Source organism: Cinclus cinclus, chromosome 3 (genome assembly GCF_963662255.1).
Source record: "Cinclus cinclus chromosome 3, bCinCin1.1, whole genome shotgun sequence".
Classification (NCBI taxonomy): Eukaryota; Metazoa; Chordata; class Aves; order Passeriformes; family Cinclidae; genus Cinclus; species Cinclus cinclus.
Window position 1 is genome coordinate 69,426,817 of NC_085048.1, and position 16,439 is coordinate 69,443,255.

The 16,439-nt window shown below is 41.0% G+C and overlaps 1 protein-coding gene across 1 annotated transcript in view; it reads right to left on the bottom strand.

Moving 5' to 3' along the window:
• KCNK1 (potassium two pore domain channel subfamily K member 1) overlaps nt 1-14,951 on the bottom strand; it is a 31,556-nt gene extending 16,605 nt beyond the window's left edge. The window contains exon 1 of the mRNA XM_062489031.1: nt 14,597-14,951. Coding sequence (XP_062345015.1) covers nt 14,597-14,951 — 355 coding nt within the window. The remainder of the gene's footprint in view (nt 1-14,596) is intronic.
• Between the last annotated feature and the right edge of the window lie 1,488 nt (nt 14,952-16,439).

Below are 16,439 nucleotides of genomic sequence, written 5' to 3' on the forward strand. Positions count from 1 at the left end.
CTCCCCTATCATGGGAAACTGAAAAGTCCTTGATTTGGGGTAGACACTCCTAAGCAACAACTAAAATGGCAGTGTTTTATCACCTTATTCTCACAGTCAATACAAACAGAGCACTGTACCAGCTACTAAGAAGAAAATTAACTCTATCCCAGCAGAAACCAGGGCAGGGTACAAGCCTTTCTACAGTTCATCCTGAGGTTTAGATCCTGAAATATTCAAAGTAGGAAAAAAAAAAAACTTAACATGGACAATGGCAGAGAGAAAATGTCATTATTGATTAGACTTAGCCAGTAGCTTATCCATGATATTGATCTTCTAATTTCTTGTGTTGATTCAGTAAAAAAACATGATGAAGCTTTTATATTGACTGCAGAATAAAAGTGGCGTATCTCACACAGTAGATTTTACACATCTAGATTTTGTCTTTAATTCCAGAAGTCTGCAGCTATTTAAAATTCCTTTTAGCAGCAAAGATACATTTGACATCTAACTGGCAGTGAAGTTGAGAGGACACACACTTTCTTTAGAGACTGATAGAAGACTGAGCTTTTTTTTTTCCTGAAAAGGTTTGCAACCATCTATTCATTTAATGCTGCAACTTTGTCTTTCCACAGCCCTTCTAACTTTCGTGTAACAGGTTTGAAGGTTCTATCAATTACTTCAGCCTTCCACCACTTGAAAGACCTTGTGTATGCATGGTGTACACGATGTGCCAGCTGCCACTGCTGAGCCCAGCACCTGTGCACTGTTGTGCTCTGTTTGAAGCCTGGTACAGTTCACTGGAAAAGAGACTCCTAAAAATCTATAATTCACACCTGTTACCATCCCAAATGCACCCAGGGATGTGTCAAAAGCTTTGAATGTGTTGCAGTGGCACTTACTGCAGTGTTTTAATCACATATCCAGTTACTGAATAATACCTATCTCTAGTCTCACGAACTTAATAATTTCTCACACTGAAGTGAGCCGTGGTTTTTCTTCCTGCCATCTGGAAATAAAAAGAAACAACCAACTGCAAATTAGTAGGCTTTCCACCTCCACTTTGAAATGAAGATTGCTTTATTGTACCATCAGAAATTAGAGAGCATGAAAACAGTGAAGGAAACTTGTATTGTGGGCAGAAAGGAATTATCACACAACATTAAAAAATTAGGCCATTTCACGCTGTGGAGTTAAAATCAAATCTGTAAGCAGCATCTTTGCATTAAAATGCAGCCTCACGTAGAAGAAAACGTTATCTACTAGATACAGCAGGGGAATAGGAATATTTACTTCTAATCTTATTATTGATTTGACATGTGGAACTCGGGGAAATTACAAGCATCAGCTCCCTTGTTTGGCAGAGGAAGACACATAGTCCTTGCCTATTTTTGTAAGATATTTCAATATTTCATATGTAAGTTGACTGACAATACGGTCGGTCACCATAATGTATTTGCATGTGAATAAATCCTGTTACTATCTTCTGTTTCAATAGCTATTTCTCAGAAACATGAAGAATTTAACAACACATAAAACCAAGAAGAAGCAAAACAATTTAAGACAAATAGGAAAAAAATCACTAAAGCAATCAACAAAAACACACAGAACTGAAGTGCATCATGCTCCACTTCCATGCAAGCACATTCCATCTGGAATAATAAAGATAAATTATGAGACAATATTTACATAAGGACCAAAGTGAGATATTTTTGCAGATGAGATGAGATTCAAAACTCTAAATCACAGTCCTAAACATGGTGCTTGATGATACTCTCTCATCTGAATACAGTCTAGCTGAATATATACATACCATTTCAAGCTCAAAATAGACCACAAATTTGCAAAAGTCAATGGGGAAATACTTCAACTGTTGTGAGAACTAGTTTACTGAACTGTAAACAGATTTTATAGATACACTAGTCCTATTCAATTACTCACATGTTTAAGACATCCCACATAGCAAACAATAATTGTGAGAAACATAAATTTGATTAGTTACACTGGAATAAGGACACCCAGGATAATCACAGCTGTATCAATAAATAAAGGGAAAGGAAAAGAACTGTGGTTGCACATACTATTTATGTTCACAAGCAGATAAAATGTAGAGGTTATTGCTTATCTAGAAGTTATTTAGAGATAAATAGGAATGTAGCATTTAGAAAGGTAAACTACATACACAAGACATTTAGCCAGCAGTGTAAAGACACAAGGAGATCAACTTAAATACTCTGTGGTTTTCAAAACCTATATTGTCTGTTTAGACTAATGGAAATTTGTTTCAAAACAATGCACTTTACTTTGTTACGAATTTTTCTCTTGGTGAGACAGTTGATGATTCCAAAAATTCTTACAACTATAGGATGACTTTCCTAGTGGAAATACATAATTCTAACATCTCAGGGTCAAAATAAGATAGCTGTGAATATAATGAAAGTAGACAACATTAAATCAGTATGAAAACTCATCAAAAAATACTCCAGTTGCCCAGTCACAGCTCTGGACTCACCAAGTCAGTCACAGACCATCAACACTGACCAAAGATTTTGAGACCCATTTCCTTAAATCCTTTTCCAGTAAGGTAGTACACATATCAGAAATGCCTAGCAATCATCCATCCTGAAGGTTTCATGTTCAGCACCCTCCTGCCAGCACTTGCTTTTGCAAAGAGTGACCAACATGGAAAAGGCTGGACTGACACAACCTGTGGCTCTGTAAGGAAATCAGTATGCTGTACGTGGCATCTCTCCGACCTCAGCATAAAGGGGATGGGAATGTAAAATTGTTGGTAATTCCAGAAGAAAGGCCTAGGACTGAAGAGCCTGAGTAAACTGATAGTTAGTACATCTTTACAAGGGACAGATCTCTTTGCAAGCATCTGGTCCCATGAACACATCCAGTTTCTCATGATTGTCAATGACAAGGATTTGTAAACTGAATACAATGATATGACTCCATTACTTCCTTACTAACTCCAAAGACAATGCAATTTATCACATAACAGTAGTTACCCAGCAGGAAAAAATGAAGTTCCCTTGAAGATATGTGGACCTGAAAAACACTGGATAAAAATATTTTAAATGATGGCATCTGAATTAACTAAAATGAGTCCAGTTAAAAAATAATGCTTCTTTACAAGGGACAGCCAGCAATTGTCAGATATCAGTACAGGAAACACTTTCTTAGGTTACTAGCTCCTTTCTTATATCTGTTGTTGATTTCACTGTGCTTTTTTGATTCTTTCTGTGCTTTTAGCACGTTGCTACATGAATTGCCTAACCAATCCCAGAGTAACTGCTAGGAAAAAGTTGCTATTGGTTCTGCCTCCTCTTATATTGGTTGCAGCTTGCTCAAAAGTAGTAACTCAGAGCAAACTAATCCAGCAGGGAAGGAATATGTTTCTTCTGGTCTAATAAACTGACTTGGCTTACTGTTGTGGTCCTGTTGGCAACAGACCTAGCACAGAGTTGGACCCCAGGGTAAGAATCAGGCATCCAAAACATCTTCCCTCCGCTGGCAAAGCTGTTAGGACAGCTCAGCCCATTTTGTTTTACAGAACCCTGAGCAAACCCTTTGCTAGGCAAAGAGAGGCATCCAACATGCTAAAGCAGAGAAAACACTGCCACCTTCTCACAAAGGCTACTCAGGCATTTGGTCAGTTATGTGGGCAGCATTATCTGGTGTGTAGTTTGCTTTCTACACATAGTACACAACTGAACAATTCTCTAGAAGGGAGAGGCAATGTTTCTGGATTCTCCACTGAAGATACAGAAACCTGTATTGCACACTTTGATGTGGCTTCTGTAGAACTCTATTCAAGTAGATGTGATTTGCTCTAATATTACTGAGCAGAAAAACTATTACTAAAGGAAAAGAAAAAATAACATCAAATGTAAGAAATTAAAAGCCTGCCGAAGTGCATCTACAGGATGGGAAATCAGCTTACTGTATGGAGCACAACCAAGCAGCAGAAATGGAGAACTGCAAGACAAAATTCACAGGTTCCTATTCTCAACCATACTAATGGCTCATACACAGTCTTTCACGATTGTTTTCCCTTTGTCTTAGTTCATGCTTTAGCAAAATACATACAAAAATGTCACTGTTATCTCACAAGATGCAGAACCTAACAGTAGTGCACTAATCAGCAAAGCAGCTTCTGGTGTGCACATGCTTCAAGATTCACTGATAAAACATTATCATAATAATGTGTAGGATTATCACCATCATCCTTGTGACACGGTGTAATGCAAGGCTAAAACCTGGAGCTCAAACTTCTGTTTGAGACATTGATTGAGATTCATGCTAACAATAACTCTGAATGGCAGCTAGAAAACCTGACCTGAACATTCAGGTGGCTTCACTGAGTACACAGAGCTGCACTAAAAGATACAACTGAAAACTAAAGATGCATATTTCCACTATAGGTAAGCAGAATGCAAATACATAACAACTATAATAATAAACTGAGGCCTAAATCTAAGGCCTGAGATTAGTCTTGGATTTTGTTTTTCTTATCAACATGAATGGTTGATTCACACAGTGCAGCATCCTGTAGTGTTCACAGTTCTTTTGTTACCCAACCAGAGTTGCAGCAGTGGACCAGGAGTCAGGCTAGAGTCCTGGATTTCACAGCAGATGTGTAAATGCAGAGGTAAATTAAACAATCCTCACACTGGAGAAATTAATTCCTAAGTATCAATCACTCAAATTATTTACAGCATTTTGCATTGATTTCTGCACACCATTTAGAGTTTACAGAAGCTGGGATTTTCAAATAATAACACAATGATACTTCTTTGAGCCCTGTCCATTTTGCTATAGTGCTCAGTCAGCATTCCAACACTAACCAAAAACAGAGCTATGGAAATCACTGATCATAGAACAGTTAAAGTTGGAAAAACTCTCTAAGATCACCAAGTCCAACCATCAGCCTATATAATATATATAAATATATAATAAATAACAAGACCTGCTGTGAAATGTTTCAAATTTAATTGCCCATTAATAAATCATACTGCCTAGAGCTTCCAAAACACTACAATTGAAGTTCTCTGGTTTGCTTTAGAGCTTTCTCACTTCCTTTAGGCTGTAAGCTTCAAAGGAAAAGGTCTAAGCCATTCTTGTACAGCATACAGTTGGGAAAATAGCTATTTTAAATAATACACAAAGCAGAGATTCCAAGGCCTTCCCATATTAATCTTAAACACAATGATCACTTTTTAAGGCTCTTTCCCCCTTTTTGTGGAGGGAGATGTATAGACTTCTATGATGAAGTCCCCAAGAGTTCAACACCCAAACTATTTAATTTTTAGCATATCTCTGGATATGTTGCTCCATTCTGAGCATGAGGACATTTTTTCTATTTTAAAGCCACATACAGTAGAGTATTAGCCTGTTAGGGAAGAGGTGAAACCAGATTTTTGCCTTGTGTTTGCACTTGGTGCCTCTGAAGTAATATCTTTGCAAACTACATGGTAAACAAAAGAGGATACTTACTCTAACTTGCCCTGGGCTTTGTCACTAGTACTGCATGTTGCAATGTCTAAGGCTGCCAATCACATTTTAAAAGCTCAACCAAGCAAATAGGTGTTCATAGTGTGCCATGCAGTTTTAAAACATCAAAGAAAGTAGAAGACTAAGTGTCACATAAGAGAAAGTTCAGTACAGACTTTAAAATAAAATCATACCTAAGTCCCATTCCAGTCAATGCTGCATCATTTGAGATTTTCAGAAAGACTACTTCTGCTTCTTAATGCTAAGAAGTCTTCTCACACTTGGAAATAATTATAGTTTTAGTATGTATTTCATAGTATCATAGAAGAGTTTGGGTTGGAAGGGACCTCAAACATCATTTTGTTCCAACCCCCCTGCCCTGGACAGGACACCTTTCACTAGACGAGGTTGCTCAGGGCCCCATCCAACCTGGCCTTGAACATTTGCAGGGAGGGGCATCTACGACTTCTCTGTCCAAGTGCCTTACCACACTCACAGTAAAGAAATCCCTCCTAATATCCAATCTAAACCCACCCTCTTTCAGTTTTAAGCCATTCCCCTTAGTCCTATCACTACATGCCCTTGTAAAAAGTCCCCCTACAGCTTTCTTGTGGGCTCCCTTCAGGTACTGGAAGGATGCAATTAGATCATTCCAGAATCTTCAGTTCCCCACTCTGAACAATCCCAATTCTCTCAGCCTTTTCCCATAGGAGAAGTGCTCCTAAAAACATTTTCAATAATTTCAATAAAGCTGAGAAAAGGACTCCTTTTACTGTAATTTCAACACACTACAACTAGACGTATCATACAGTCAGTACAGCAAAGAAAATAACTCACACAATCTAAGTATTGCCTGAAATGTATTTTCTTTTGCAAAAGTCACAATTCTGAAACTAGATTAATCTCTCATTCTGCTTAATGGAAAAAGGAAAAGTGAACAACAACATGTGTTAACCTTATCATTTCAATATCTAATTCTGGTTGGTCCCTCTTTTACCTTAAACCAACTTATATGTCTAGTCTTAGAAACCTTCTGTGAAGAAGCTACTGTTAAAGAATTCAAGATTCTTCAGCTGAGACAATTTAAAGTGTTCAAATAATTGAAAGACACAGAAGGAGGTACTCATACTACAAGTAGAAGGAAATTCAGAGGTACATTTTAACCTTTCCATTCAATTTTGAGTTATTTTTAACAAATTCAGAAAAAATATTCAGTGTGTCAGACATGAAATGTATGAGGAGCAAAATATATGACAAAATCCCATTCTTATAGTACCAGTGCTCTCAAAAGCTGCATTTGCAGTGATATTAAATTACACTTGAAAACATTCTATACAGAGATTCTGGTCACTTGAGAAGTTTTCAGTCTGTAGTAGAGGACAGCAGAAAGCCTCTACTTGCTGTAATCTTAACAGTCTGGACTCACAGTTTGTAGGAGAATGGAATACTGTTGTAAAGTTTCTAGTAGTAAATAGTATGCAGTTTTGTCAGAGGGCACAGACTGAAAAGGAAAGGGTACTTGGAAGACTACTGGGCTGGCTTGTTCCACTGGCAAAACCTGCTTCTCAGCCCAACCTGCAACTGGCACTTCCCTGTTTCCTCAAAGATGATGTGATAACTTCCAAAGTTGCTCCACTGACTGGAACAGAATCAGTTTAGACCATGGTAATACTTAGGAAGCATCAGTTAGTAAATGTTTGGAGTCTGGTGACAGCTGGTGTACCTCTTAGATTCATACGTGCTTTTCCTACAAGGATGCTGGCATATTCTGTTTTCAGAGATGAATCTGAGGTGTACAGAGGTGTATTTTTTCCTTTCCAAGGGAAAGGAAATCCATATGTTCTTCCAAGAAGCGCTTGGATACTTTTGTGAAGCACAGCCACTTGAAATGCTTTGCTCCATTCATTCCTTTCAGCCCTGCTCTTAACTAGGACCACATTGCTGTTCTGACCTCATAAGAAACAATCTGTTTAAGGTTCAGGCAAGGTTCTTCAGTGAAAAAGATGACTGGTAAATTTCTCCTAGATCTTCTGTGTCACCATCAGTAACTACTGTAGGTCTTCAGTTGAATTTTGCACAAATATCATAACTCTAAAGCAGCTGAGGTCAGACCCAGAGAGACATTAGGGATTTAGGCAGCTAAATCCCAAGAAACTTTATTACTGTTCTTTAATCCTGAAGACATCAAAACTCTCATAGGAATCCTAAGTTTTCCTCAAAATGTTAAACTTACTTCTTCACAGGCCAAGAAATGTTTTGGTCTTCATATGTTTTAGTACCTTGTAACCTACTTTATAATTAACCTGGGACAGTGACTAAAATAGATATTTGTCCATCGATATGATGTTACTCTATCAAAAGAACTCCACAGATTATTAAAATGATGATGCAGTGGGCTAAAGTGAAACAAGGAAAGAACCAAAACAACCAACAAATAAATACAATAAACAGGAGAAACTACAGGTTTAAAAGACCTTCAAAAATTATATTCAGATAAAAGTGAAAATTCTACTAAGTAATGGTCAGGAAATGCAGGATTAAGTTTTAGAAATCCTGTTCTGAAAGCATACATGACTTAGGATTTGATTTGGAGATGCCAGTAGAATAATAATACAGATCTCAGCTTTACAAAAGAGTTGAAAAATAGAAAATGTTCAATGAAAGAAAATTTTGGGGGAGATTACTCTCTTATTTTCAACTGTTTGTGTTTCAGCACAGGAAGAATTACCCTAGGCTGAACATAGAAGGAACAGAGGCAGCAGCAGCTGCGGTTCTTCACCTGCTGAGAGCTGCTGGGGTGGCTCCTCATCACTGGGAATTTAGCAAGACAAGTGGAACTGGAGGATACAGAAGTCAGGGCAGAGTCTGTAAGAAAGGCATCCCATCCATAGGCAGCCAGCACTGCTACGAACAATAAGAGCATCTTGGTAAACCATGGCTTCTTCAATTTCTGTCAGGAGATGGTTTTTACTTCTCACTGCCCTGTAAAGAAGGCCAAATACTGATTTAGAGCAACTCTTGACACCCTTGGCGTCAGCAAGCACAAGCAGGATTTTGGCTCAGCTGATTGCTGTAGTCCCATGAGAAACCAGGAACTACCACCCTGCCTGGAACACAAGACAGGGAGAGACCCAGATTTCCTCTCTGCTACTGCTTACTTCAGCAGAGAAAACAAGACCTTTGATTCTGGGCATAAAAGAGATAATGTGACCGATCTGCTGGCTGTAACTTATCTCTGGTAACTGAGTGCCTTCTGTCCTGAAGTCCAGAGCCTAATATCAAAAATGTTTATAAACATTGATTTTGACAAAATACAGGGGGTTTGGAAATATTCACACCATGGTTGGTTTGTGTATTTTGGTAGGTTTGCTTGGTTCTGTGTTGCAGGGTTTTTTAATGTGCCAAGTCCCTTCTTTTCTGGGTTTAATTTTTATTTCTGTTTTATTACTTCATTGAACATTCCCACGATGTTGTGTTGTAAGGCACAGATAACAGAAGCATCCAAGCTACTTTCTCAGTATTTGTCTATACATACTCAACTTCTCTCACAACTTCCCAGATGGTGATCTTTTGGTCTCATCTTCCTAAGGAGTTCTAGAGAACCCTTTCTCAAATCCTTGCCCTGAGAATAACATTAAACCAAGCTCAACTGTAATCTCCCACATCCCAGGAGACAGCATCTTAACCGTGGGGCTAGACTGAAATATAACAACAGCAAATCTGGAACTGCTCCGTGGGTATAGAATGAAAGAACTTCCCCTGAGAAGAAAGCAGACACATAGGCAGACAGAATGACTACTGGACTTTGTGTTTATACCACTTAATGCAGGAGGTGGGATGCCTGTCTCCAGGACAGTCTATTGATCTGAAGGCCAACAGCCTTGGGGCCAGTAGCTGTGATTACCCTATCAGCTTCAATCACTTGGCTTCAGATGCAAACATTTGGCTTATTGAATGTAATCCTTCTACTCTGGCATCTTTCTCAACCTACCTCATGATTTCCTTTGCTCTTACAATCTCTCTGTATAAAAACACGTGCTGTTGCAGAACAAAGCACAACCTGCCTTTGCCTCCCTGATTATTCCCAGCAAATTAGCTTTTCCTGTAGATGTTGTTTCCAAGTAACAAAAAAACTATTAAAAGAGAAACAAAGTTCTCAAAGTTTGGCATCCTCACCCTGGTGAATAGCTACAATTCATCACGAAGATTTAAATAATCTATGAGTGCTGCAGTCAGAGCAACAGCACAATGAAGCTTCAGTGTTCTGCTGGAGTCAGGGGTGACTACCAGTGAGACAGATCTGAGCTTAATCCATCACCAAGTTTGTGTATTTTCATTTAAGAGGCAACAGAGAATCTTATGTCAGGTCTCTAGACAGACATTTGGTATGAATTATGAAACACATTTATTTGGTGTGTATTAATGTGATAATACAGGCATCACCAGGGACACAGCCCACATATTCTGACAGCAGCAAAAATAACCTATGCATTTTACATTGAATTCAAACATGGGACAAAAAGTTTGTTTTCCCTGAAGCCTCTTCACAGTCCTCTTATTTATTATTCTAAGTTATATTCACATCTTTCCATAAAGGTATGAGAGACCCTAGTAGTTTCTTCTACCTGTGGACTCTACTGTAAGAGCCTACAAATACTATGTCTCTGTAATGCTCCATTGTGATATTTCAATGGCACTCCCTCATCTTCTATGGATTTACTAAGATCTGTAATGCACGGTAAATATGCACTGGATGTGGGGCCTGTTCCCTTCAGGGGGAAGAAAGGCAAGAAAAATCAAGCATTTGTGAGAAGAACATGGAGAAAATGATGCAGACTGCCAGGCTTCTCTTTCTCTGCCCTGGTCTCTTCATACAGAATGCGCTTTCTTTTGCAATACATCACAATCTCATAGACTGTTCCCTGTCATAAATAAAGGCATAGTTTAGTTTTTCTTCAACAGTAGCAATGTTTATGAGAGTCAGACCTAACAGAGGTCTTATAAATCAAATTATAGATGCATTAACTCCTCATACAACTTGGCAGTTAAATAACTTGAATGCAAAACTTCCCCTGAAAGCCATACCGTATCTTTGCTAGCCCTTCAACCAAGTACTTTCAAAGTAACAGCCTCTGCCAGCATTTTTCTCCAACTACTGAATTACTACTGTTCCTTACTCCATCCAGAATACAGCGAGCAGAAACCCAAATTCAGTCCATTATGGACCTTGGGTGACATTCTCTGAATACAGCACAATATACCCATCCACAGCACCAACAATGAGACTGGTGCAGGCTATATTCTGGAGAAAATGCTGCTTTCACAGACCACTTTGCAGACAACCGTGTAACAGGCTTCAGAAGAGGTCAAATACTGACAACCCTCCCCTTTTATTGCTTTAGCTCCTATGGTTCAAATGAGAGGACAACTGACCTTAATCAAAAAATTTAAAACATGTATTGCCATTGTAGAAGGGGCAGCAAGTTTTCACCTTTCCTCTGCAAATCCCTAAATCAGGACAAGGCTATCCTCACTTCTTTCAATTGGGTATCTTGCCAACTCTATCACAGCAGAGAAGCATCTAAAGAAGCTTTTTCTCAGCATTCCTCTGGTGTCCAAATGTTACGTGAAATCTCCAGCGATGCTTGTAGATGAAGGAAAAAATATTCTGACTGCCCAGCTTTTGAGTCTTTCAGTTTGTTTGTATAAAATGCCATGGAATATCCTTGCACTGGTAAGACTCTTTCTAGAAACAAATGTAAAACTACCAAGATCCTAAACTGGCAGCTCCTTTGCTCCCCTATTTTCCCTTCAACAAGCAGAAGTCAGTGTACTCTTTATATCTGTCAACACAACCAGCATCATTTTATTCGGTTGTTTCATTCTGCTTACAACTCATGTAATGCAGTATTCCCATATTGCACCAATATGGGATAAGATGTTAGACACTGACAGCATGCCAAGACGAATGAAAACACCACCTGGAAGGGCAAGTGCAAAAAATGACTTCATTTTTATTGTTAGAAATAAAAGACTTCAGTACAGATGGCACCACAACAAAGCCAACCAGAAAGAACTGCTTCAGCATAATGATTTAATGGCATCTAGCACTGAGATAAGGAGACCACAGATGTGTGTCAGGTATTAATCACAGGGAGCTTCCAAAGCAGACACTACTTAAACGCATACAAGTGTATATTCTCAGTGTTTAAGTTGTCAATTATTAATGACCAAATAGCTTCACCTTACACATTGCTCATACAATATTCTGCACAACTGCTTAAGCCGCATAGGGAGGAATAAAGTCAGAAGAGAAACCTGCTGCCTGTCACTGCTACAATGTGCTGAAGCCTCACTACCAGTCCATTTCACTGCCCTTTGTCTGCCCGTCCTTCAAGCAGCTTGTGACAGTCCTCTGACAAGCCATGTGCACATCAGTATTAATTGCTTTCAAGTAGCTATTTGCTTTATTCTGCAATCTCCTTTAATTTAAGCTTTTTTTTTTTTCAAATTCTTAACTGGCTTTATCATTTTCTTCAAGGATTTTCTCTAGTGAGTAAGAAGCCAAAGACTATAATAAGGATGGGAAGGAACAAGAAGATAAGTCAGGATGGCCAAATTTAAACATTTTCCCTACAAGCTTTATATAGAAAACTGAAAGGCTATGAAAGAAACCTTGTCCCCTGTACAAGGGGTAGGTGTGCATTTATTTACATATGAGAGACAAATTCAGTCAGCTGAACATTAGGAACACCCAGGTGCTCCCTATATTTTCACTTAAGCAGAGAAACAACCCTCAGCTGGCACCACCAGTAGCAGGGTTCTCTTTTCTGCTTTTGCCCTTACTGTACTTGGCACAGGGAGGGCATTTCAGGCGTACACTTTATAACAATACAGCTTATTCTGAATGTTCAAACACTTCTGAACAACTGTTTGAGGTGGCCAGGCGGGTTCTTCTGCTTGTCATCCCTTTGAATGATCATTTCAAGAGACTTGAAAGATTTCTTACACAGGTGCAGAGTTAACTGAGGGGAAAAAAATGCACCTCACCAGAAACACACACGCTCTGGGAAGAATTTCAACAAGTATTGAACATACTATACTGGTCTAGATTTATACTTGTCTACTTGTACAAACTCTAATTTATATTAAATGGGGATTAAGTACAGCTAAAGGCCACTGCATAAAACAAGGAACAAATGGATTTGATTAAAGAGGGCTCAAATCAAAGGACTGCCAGACACAAAAGGAAGTAACACCATGTGATGCCTGGTCTATTACATCAGTGGTGACTGAATGACCTCAGTTTATGAAGCTGACAGAAATAATGGAAACTCACCTCACGCATGTCAGACCTCTGGGTTTTCTGCGCACGTGCCATCTTAGAGGCGTTTTCTAAAAGGTTTTCCATTTGAACAATGGTACCTTGAGTCTTCCCTGGTAAGGCCACTATGGTCAAGCCAGCGAAACATGCAGGGCCAGGTTATGCCTTGCCCTTCAGCAGACATGGAGTGGGAAAGAGATATCCCTACCTGAGCAGTACGACTGAAGCCAAACATCCTGGAGCTGTGTATCAGAAGGAAGTGTTAAGGTGTTACCAACTCAGACCCAGCCCCATAGTCCCAATTATGAACACTTTTTTGACTGAATAATAAAAAAAAAAGTGGGACTTTTTCAATACCATTTCATTTTTTTTAATGTGAGTTACTATACTACAGAAAAACTAATTTGAATATAAAAATAGCTCTTGAACAAAATTTACGTTCTGTAGTACCTAACAGTATAACTGATTAGGAAATCAAAAAACATTATAAGGTCAATCCAGTTCCTTAAGTATTAAGTGTTTTATAGCTTTCCTGAAAGAAAAAGACAAAAGAAAGAGAGAAAAAAAAAGTGCTGAAACATTGTGAAGTACTATCACAATTGCATGCTTTTTTCATCAGCAGTATTCCTGTATGTTGATTAATGTTTAGAAATTTACCCACTAAAAGTATTTAACTGTTTTTAGTGTGTCACTTTCTCTCTTCTTACAAACTCTAGTAAGTAAGAAGTGGGGAGGGGAGGTGTTGTGGAGACACCCATAACCCTGTTTTACTTTTTAAAACCACAACTTCCTTGTAAGCCTAATCCATATAGTCAATGACAACTATTTATAGGACAAGCATTGACTGTTTGAGATCACTCAGGAAGCACTAACATATGATCAGGTAAGCAAATTATTAAATGTCATTATTAATATCAGCTGATCAAATTTTCCATAATGGAAGAGTACTAACTTGGGAGCAGGGAAGTGGGGGGGGGGGAGAAAAAACAGTGCATCTTCTATAGTAAGAGCAATGTACTACCAAGACACAAAGCCCTCTGTGGTTGGACAAATTTTAGGGTGATTTTTTTAAGCTTTTCTAATTTGACAGGCCTTTATTATTTATGTCAGTGACCTGCATTGACATCACCAGAACCCAGCTTCCCATCACAAATGCCTGCACTCGTCCTTTAGAAGAGGGCTGTCCACTATGACGGTATGTGAAATGCAACTACTGTAAAAATAAGTGCTTGTAAAAACTATGGTCAGAGGTACTTTTCCTCGAGGTTTTCAAAACACCAATGCAAATTGCTATCGGGAAGACAGGAAGCAGCATTATATTTCAGTCATTCCTATTCAAATAATAAATGGAAATTAATAGTAAAACATGAAAATAGAATTTAACTTCATTATAACCAGGTTAGCAGCCCGTCCCCGTCCATGCTGTGTTTGCCCCACCTCCGGAAAAACAAACAAACAAAAAACACCAAAGGAGAACGCATAGGGGGACACCTCTAGAAGCATTTAAAAGTTCAAAGAAAGAGACGGGCGTTTCGCCGGATTTTCGAAACCGCCAACGATTTCAGGGTGGGGGAATTGGCAGCCTGGCTCTTGGCGCTGAATTCAAGGGGGGTCAGTCACGGGTGATGGACGCATCCTACGCAAAACACGGGATGAGCTTGGGAAGCTCGGCTCCCTCCGTAGCCCCCCTGACGCCCAGGCCGGCGGTCGCTCCGTGCCCGGCCCGCAGCCCCGGACCGGCCGGGCCTCCCCGCAAGGCCTCGTAAGGCAGCGGGCGAGCCGCCTCTGCCTTACCCGTGGTGGAGAGGACGGTGCTGGCGAAGAAGAGGGAGGAGGTGAAGTCCCAGTTCCAGTTTCCCGAGGCGTTGCTGAGCACCGAGACGCCGTAGTTGCTGGCTTCCAGCACCCGCATCAGGAACTGCTCCAGCTGCTGCTCCGAGAGGCAAGCGTGCTCCTCCAGGAAGCGCTGCTTCAGCTTGCCCAGCTCCTGGCGCAGCAGGTCTTCGTAGGGCAGCTCCACCGAGGAGAAGACCACGGCGCCGAACACCAGGTAGAGCAGGTAGCCCAGCACCAGCAGCGCGAAGCACCAGGCGGAGCGGTGCTGCTCCACCAGCCGCACGCAGGAGCTGCCCGCCAGCGACTGCAGCATCTTCCCGAGCCGGGGCCGGCTGAGCCCCGGGCCGGGCCGCGAGGGGAGCGGGGGCTGAGGGGAGCAGGGCAGGGAAGGGGGAGCGGCTGACTTTGAGAGCGCGGAGCGGCGCTGATGTGGCGCTCACGTGGCCGCGCGGCGCAGGTAGGGACGCAGAGAGGGGGGAAGGAAGGGAGGAGGAAGGAAGGGCCTCCCCCGACCTCCCCCTCCTGCCGCCGATGCTGCTCCCGCCGCCTCGTGTTGGGATGCCGGCGCTTTCCCTCGCTGCTGTTCCTTGTCTCCGAGTAACGCGTGGGATCCCCCGCTGGCGCTCAGCAGACAGCCTCCCCCCGCCCCCACGCGCTGCGGCGGGCGTTTATTCCCATTTCCGCGAAAAAGTCTCTGGAGATTTCCTTGCCCCGCTGCTCCCCGGCCCCTGCAGCGAGAAACCCCCAAAGCAGCAATTCCTTCCACTATTTTTATGATGTTGTTATTTACTTATTCATTCATTCATTCACATTTAAGAACTCAGAGTAAGGTGACGCAGTGTGAAGCAGGGACCTGAATTTCATTCAGTGCGGGATGGGACGAGTTCAAGGAGAAGCCCAGATCTCAGGTGTTGAAGTCCTCTCCCACGTCTGTAACTTCAAAATGGGGCCTGGTTGGAGGTGCGGTTTGGTCCAGGTGACCTCCAGCAGCTCCCCAAACAAGCTAGAGGAGCCTTTGCTCTTACGCAGGGCTCCCGGAGACAGTTTTTAATGGTGTGGAGTGCCTGGCTAGTGCTCAGAGCAGCATCCATGGTGAATACAAATGCACTGTGCAGCCAGCCCTCTGCCTAGCCCCAGCCAGCGATCTTCACAAGTTTCACTCTGAATGCTTCTCTCTTCATCCATCTCAAACTCACAGTAAACTTGCCAGATGAGGCTCCCCACCAGATGAAAAGGAGCAGTAAAACTGATAGCTTCCCAAACTATCCCTTAGGGTGAATAAAGACAGCTTCTAGTAAAGGAGAGACAGACGGCTCCCTGCTCACAGATTCTACCATTGCCCTCCACCTCTCAGCTGATGGCAATTTATACAAACACAAAGGAATAACTTGCAAATTAGAAGTTTACTAGGGCTGACCCAGGTAGTTTGGACAGAGTAAGATCCAGAAACCTGTCTTAAGCTGTAATGTACCCCTCTAAGCTTTAAGGACTACTGTGGGAAAAGAATAGAAAAATAGAAGGCAAAAAACAGTTTCTCAGGCTAAAAACTTAAAATTATGTCAACATTTCCTCTTATACAACAGTTATATGAAGCTATGGGATAAATCTGGCCTGACAGAATAGCTCATCCAGTTCCTGGTCTGTTTCCCACTGCCAGCCACAGCTGGGTCATTCCAGGGCCTTCAGCACATCCCCCACCCCCACGTTTCATTGAAATGTAAATGTATTCTTGCATGCAAACAGCAGCTGCTTGAATGGTTGGTCAGTAGAGCACTTGGGGGATGTGGGAGGTCCACAGGAG